The sequence below is a fragment of the Anguilla anguilla genome, chromosome 3 (assembly GCF_013347855.1).
Source record: "Anguilla anguilla isolate fAngAng1 chromosome 3, fAngAng1.pri, whole genome shotgun sequence".
Lineage (NCBI taxonomy): Eukaryota > Metazoa > Chordata > Actinopteri > Anguilliformes > Anguillidae > Anguilla > Anguilla anguilla.
In genome coordinates, this window is record NC_049203.1 from 59,431,625 (window position 1) to 59,438,593 (window position 6,969).

The 6,969-nt window shown below is 40.1% G+C and overlaps 1 protein-coding gene across 3 annotated transcripts in view; it reads left to right on the top strand.

Annotated features, from left to right (window-relative positions):
* LOC118224356 (pyruvate carboxylase, mitochondrial) overlaps positions 1–5,244 on the top strand; it is a 128,639-nt gene extending 123,395 nt beyond the window's left edge. For all 3 annotated transcript variants that reach the window (XM_035411814.1, XM_035411815.1, XM_035411816.1), the window contains 3 exons: positions 248–496; positions 1,315–1,455; positions 2,084–5,244. In XM_035411814.1, the coding sequence (XP_035267705.1) occupies positions 248–496; positions 1,315–1,455; positions 2,084–2,335 (642 nt within the window). In that variant the 3' untranslated portion in view covers positions 2,336–5,244. The remainder of the gene's footprint in view (positions 1–247; positions 497–1,314; positions 1,456–2,083) is intronic.
* The last annotated feature ends 1,725 nt before the right edge of the window (positions 5,245–6,969 follow it).

Here is a 6,969-nt window from a genome sequence, read left to right on the forward strand (position 1 = left end):
ATATCCTGCCAACTATCGCCCTCCTTTCCTGGGAAACGTTATGATGAATTATTGGCCCACAGGACTTCCAGCCATAGTTGCCGCTGTCACTGACAGGATTCGATCTAGGCCGTGGGGTGCCTCACTGCACAGTCGCATGCGCTACCTGGAATCCATATGAATCCCCCCCCCTCTCTCTTTCATTAACCAATCATTCCAGTGATAGCAACAATCCAAAAATCAGGAAATGCCTCTTTCTGTGTGCCAGGTGCTGAAGTCTCTGCCGCGACTGGAGGGTCGTCCCGGCGCCTCCTTGGCTCCAATGGACTTCCAGGCCCTGGAGAAGCAGTTGCGGGAGGCGCACGGTGATGACATCACACCCGAAGACATGATGTCAGCAGCAATGTATCCCAAAGTCTTCCAGGAGTTCAAGGAGTTCACCTCCAGCTTTGGGCCAGTGGGCTGTCTCAACACGCGGCTCTTCCTGGAGGGGCCCAAGATTGCCGAGGAGTTTCAGGTGAATGCCTGAGAGCTCTTTCTCCCTCTCTCGCTCTCTCTCTGTCTTTGTCTCTCTGTGTTTAATTAGCTCTTATTTCTTTTGTCTAAAGCCGTCAATTATTTTTGAATATTTTATAGCCCTCATATCAGCAAACCATAAAATGTATACGTCCATCTACTCTCCAAACCAGCATGTTTTGACCCAGAACAGAACGCAGTCCATATATATCAGAGCATTTGAGATAGGGGTTAGCATAGTTAATGAACCTATTATCTATTATCCTCATTGACAATTGGACATAGTTGAAGATTAAAGCACTTGGGCAACAGGCTCATGTTTTCCTCAGGTTGTATTGCAGACAGCCTGTTACCACCCTGATGTGAAGTGGAGGGGTATTAGACAAGTAGATGAGCACAAGCTCCTTAGCACATGCAGTTCTACCTGTCACTGGGTGGGCCTCATCCAACTGACAATGAGGAGCTCTGCAGAGATGTGTATTTCCCTTGATTGACCATATTCCACCAATTTGCTGGGTACCCAGTGTTTTCTTCCACAAACCATCCACTTTCTGTAACTAGGTGCAGGCAGAATACTCTCTCTATTTTAGAAATAACCATTTATTTTTTGAGCTAATTCACTCTGAGCTAATTTTAGATTGTGCATAATTAAACTTCCGCATAATTAAGTACTTCCTCATCAAGTGCGTTATTGGGTTGACCGCACATAATCAGTGGAGTAACAAACATTGCTGTATTTTAATAGTTTAAGGGTATTACCGGTGTGTTTATATACACTGTATATATATATATATAAATATATATATCACTCACTCTCAGGTGGAGCTGGAACGTGGGAAGACCCTGCACATTAAAGCTTTGGCCCTCGGGGATTTGAACAAGGCAGGACAGCGGGAGGTGTTCTTTGAGCTCAATGGTCAGTTACGATCTGTCCTGGTCAAGGACACACTGGCCATGAAGGTATTCCCAACCGACCGACATCAACCTATCCTCTTCTATCACTCTTTCTCCCAGTGTCCCCACCATGGGTTCGTTTAGCTGCATATACAAATGTATAGTAGCAACATTTACGTGTGCCCCTGCTTCTCACTCTGTAGCACCACAAGCACAATGGCTCTGATACTTTAGTGTGGTCCACAGCCTCCAAATGAAGCAACTCTTTTCATAACCCATGGATTTATTTGTTCGCATGTTACATTTATTCCTGTACATTCATCTGGAATGAATTACAATGGAAGTGAAAATACTGTAATAAGACTGAATTAGCGTCAACGTAGGTTAACTGCACAGCAGTTCTATAATGGAAATATTCTCATGCAGAAGTAACATAATGAAGGAGACAAATGAACCCATCAATATTTAAACCACTACAGTACAACACCATTTAGTGAAGAACAGTCTGTTCAGTAAGCCTTCATGCTGAAGGAGACGTGAGGCCCAGCTCTTAGTCCTGTATTATTATGTAATGCCTGTTGTTTCAGTGAAAGCACTGAGGCTTGAGCCACTGTATCATTCATGAGCTGAAAACAATGAGATGTGGTTGGTTGCAGCTCGGTCTGCTATTCTCCTGCCCTCTGCTTCCTCCCAGGAGATGCACTTCCACCCCAAGGCTCTGAAGGACGTTCGGGGCCAGGTGGGCGCGCCCATGCCAGGAAAGGTGGTGGAGGTGAAGGTGAAGGAGGGTCAGAAGGTGGAGAAGGGCCAGCCGCTGTGCGTGCTGTCCGCCATGAAGATGGAGACGGTGGTCAACTCGCCCGTCTCCGGAACCGTGGTCAAGATCTACGTGAACTCGGACAACAGCCTGGAGGGAGATGACCTCATTCTGGAGATCAGCGAGTAGGATGGACCAGGAGCCGTCCTGTCTGGGTCAGAACCTTAGGGATGGAATTACTAGCCGAGCTGAGCTTCGTCTGAGCCTACATCGAGCGACCATGGTTGATTGTTTGTTTTATTTAAATTTTCATTAGAAATCTGAGCAGATGTGTCTGCCTCAAAAGCTTCTATAAGCTCTTCAACTGCCTGTGAGTCCATTCAGGATGCCTTGCTGAATTGAATAGTAAAATAAAGATGGCATCAAACAGAAAATAATTTATAATCTAGTAATTCTATTTCTATCAGATTCACTCGGCACAGTACTATTGGTGTACTATTTGTCGCAGAACAACCGATTGTTCTGCCACAGTTTGAAGGAGAGAAAATAATATATATTTTTAGATTAATGAGTCTAGTTTTGAAATGAATTAATAAACGAGATTGTAATTAGCAAGGCTAATTGGGGCACGCAGAGGTCACTTAATCATGGATGATGTTGTGCCAGCTCCACGGTCAGAGCCTTCATGCATCTGTGGCTTCGTTTCTGTACTCTGCAGCTTCTGTTAAGCAGTTGCTTATTTTTTAAAATGTACTTATTTTTTGGGGTTTTTTTTAACCTTGTGTGCAGTTTGTGTTGTCGTTGTTGTATCCTCGCGGGGTGACTGCACACATATTTTAAGAGAATCATGTGAAATTCCTAAAATAACATAATTCATGTTATTGTTGCCATCGTAACATCCTGTTGAATGTTTAAGCAAAGCAATAATTTCATATTTCAGTTCAAGATTTAAAGCTTTCTTGTATTGTAGTGTTGATGACTGACATGGAACTGGAATATCACTTGAATGTCATTCATTATCCATTGTTTTGCCATGGTGATTTTGGAGATTTTATTTTTATTTCAGGTATTTTAAATCAGGGTAAAACTCTATTGATTCTTTTTTTCTTTCAATACATCTGTCCACTCTTCTCTCCTACGCCCCTATTCTGGTCAACACATTTTAATATGAACTCACAATCCTCCCTCTTAAAAGAGTACACACATTCAGCTCCTACAGGTATTTACACTTTCTCACACAAATTCATTTTATTTAAAAGCAAAAGCTAGTAGCCCTTTTCACCACATGTTCTGAGAGTATTTATAAAGCAGAAATTACTTGAATGATGGACCAAATTTTTTTATGATCACATTATAATACTGTTTTGTTTTTGTTTTTTTGTTTTTTGCATTTTCGTTCAGCTGAAATAATTTCCAACAGCTAACTGCCTTTTTAACTGCCTTTTAAACCAGCACAAGTATTGCATCGAAGGTGAGTAAATTAAATATAAATAGATTGTTTATAAACTGTGAACGTATTTTAACATTCCAGTACATGCAAATGTAGGGTAAACAAGGGATTAATTGATCCAAGCTGTACTAGTATGGAGTGAACTGGTCAACTCAGTTACCAAATACTAGTATATTTTGGAAGAATGCAAACTCTAAGGTCCAGTACTATGTTTTAAAAAAAATGTTTAATTTTCCTCCTTTTCAAATCTCGTAATATTGCTTATTGCGTTTGTATATTTTGATGTTCGGATCTTCTATTTATTCATTGCATTAATTTAAGCTACAGGGATGTGTGTGGTCCAGAATGCTCAGGCTGATTATGTCTGTGCCCAGCTGAAAAAGGAACTGCTCTTCAAATAAATGATATCGCATATTATGTAAATACACACTTAACATAAAATGCTAGAGACAATCAACAGAATGATCTTCAGTATTTAATATCAGCATGCATAATTACAGCATAATAACTCTTTGTACAAATGATGCCATTAAGGGAACCTTTTGTGCAACTCTAGAATAGAAACAGCTTCCTAATTCGTGTGTACATGCCTGAATGCATGTATATCCTCCGAAAACCCAGCAATTCAATTTTGCCCCCCTGTAGGGGACTTGAGTCTCTGGTCTTAATCTCAAGAACCATTTATTATACTATGCTGAAACCTACGCTGGACATTCAATACAAATTCAATTATTGAAAATATTTCAGTGCAACTTATTTCTCTCATCCACAGTACTTCATCAAAAAATTTCAACACTAAAACTTACTTTTTTTTTTTTTTTTGCCAGGTCTCACCTGACCTGGTGTGTTACAACCTGGTGTCCAGTTTAGACAGTATACCAGCTGTACTCTACCAAAAAATTTGGACAGTTTAATTTGCATTTAAAATTCTGTACTAAACCACATTTCAAAGATGTTTTTAGACTGCTGGCAATCCAAGGCTGCAGTTCTTTTTGTAAGCCCGATCATCAACTTTGATTTTTTAAAATGAAGGATCTCTTTGTGCATGATGTGAGTTTGAGCTCTGAATGTGGCATATTGTTTTTACACACGAATCAGGGTCTTCATTTTCTGTCAGATTCCTTTATATTTCTGGGAGCTGTGTGGTACACTAAGAATTAGAACACCTGCAAGCATCATAGAAATAAGCCATAATTATAACAGGGTGAATAGTCTATGCAGGATAAAAGAAGATATTCTCTAACAAGGATATGCGTGGGATCTTCAGCAAACGTGATACCATTGTTCCGTCTCTCGTGCACTATATCGAAATAAAATGTTTCTCCCCTGTGTCTTGAACGAATCCCAATTAGTAACTCTTGTCAATATAAAATACCAGAATGGTGCTATTTTGTATTATTAATATTAATTATCAATATTAATACATGCATCAAGAATACTAGAAAGAAATATGCTATATGTGAAATTACTGGTGCTGTACTTAATGATGTGATACAAAAACAGTGCCATTGTGAAATCCTTGTGGATTTTGACTTTTTTGTACAATTTTCAGGTATGTTAATGTTTTGGCAGTTAATTGTATACTATTATGTTAATGATGTGGGTGAAAAGCCCACCCATAAATAAAGTTAAAAAGAAGAGATGCTCATTATTGTTGATGTTAGAGGTACTGTAGCAGTGTGTGTCTATATTTGTGTTTTTCTGTGTGTGTCTGTGTATTGGTTTATTTGTGCATGATTTTATTGTGTGTGTGTGTGTGTGTGCGCTTGCTTTTAATGCATGTATTGCTTTTGTGATAGTATCTGTATTTGCTCTGACTTACACATTTGTAATTCTGCCTGTGTGTTCTGTCTGCACATGAGGGTCTGTGTGTGCATGAATGAAGGTTCCCACAGTGTTGTCATGAGATCCTCTCTCAAAGACCAAAGACACTGGCACAGGCCAGCATGCCACCAGACAGGTCAGCATCAATGTCACATTCATTAGCAGAACTGAACTTATTATAGCTAATGGTCTAGCCTACAGACCTCACATGCACTCACAGATATGGGGAAGTGATACAGGGCAGCAGTATCACCCACACACACACATTTACATTTCCCCTATAAAGTTCAGCAGTCTGGCCTCTGCTATGCCAGTGTGTGAATGCTGGTCTTCCTGTCCCATTATACAAAATTTATTCATGTAATTCCGATATGTGAATTTATTTTCCATTACTTGTAGAAGCTACACATTAAACATTTATCTATTTATGGAATATCTGAGCTTTGCTTATTTTAGCTTGGCTTACTAAACATTTAAAACTTTTTTTAGAGTTGAAGTTTCACCCTCTATAGCCTGGATGCTGCAGTTTTGGGGACAATCATGATCTGATAGCTTTTTAAGTTGGTGAGAATTCATGCAACTTTAGAATGTTGACTTCTAATTTTAAGCAACATGATCAAAGGAAATTCGCACTGTGCATAAAAATATGATTGCTCAACTTGTTTTCAATTAGCCAAAGGCATTAAATGTTTCACTAAGTGGACAGTTTGGAGAAATGCACTACATGGCCAAATGTATGTGGACACCTGACATCTAATATCTCATCCAAAATTATGGGCATTAATATGGAGTTGGGTCCACCCTTTGCTGTTATAACAACCTCCACTCTTCTGGGAAGGCTTTATAAGAGATGTTGGGGCATTGCTGCAGGGATTTGTTTCCATTCAGCCAGAAGAGCATTAGTGAGGTCGGGCATTGATTGAGCCACTTGTCCTGGCTCACAGTTGGCCTTCCATTTGATCCCCAAGGTGGTCGATGGGGTTGAGGTGCTGGCCAGTCAACTTCCAGACAATTCTTGACAAAATCATTTCTGTGTGTCTGGGGGCACTGTCTGAAACAGAAACCGAAAAGAGCCTTCCCCAAACTGTTGGGGGAGCACAGAATCTTCTAGAATGGGATTGTATGCTATAGCATTAAGATTTGCCTTCACTGAAACTAAGGGGCCTATTCCAAACCATGAAAAACAGCTCCAGACCAGGGGCATCCAAATACTTTTGGTCATATAGTGTATGAAATAATTTGTCCAAATGTGATTTAAAGTAGATGGAAACAGTGGATAAAAACATACACTTCAGTTGCATCAATGATCTCAGGTTCTGACAATTAAATCCTCACTGAACTGCTGTAGTCATGTGATACACTTCCTTTCCTGACAAAAAACAACTGGGAAACAGCTGTCTGGCTGGCTGCTTTGTGCAGGCAAAAACATGTTTGTGTGGAGCTGTCTGAGGTAGACAGGGTGCAATACCATGAGATCAATCAGACACAGAAGCGGCAGTAGCAACAAAGTTCTATGGGCTGTGTTCAATTTTATGCATGAGGATTTCAT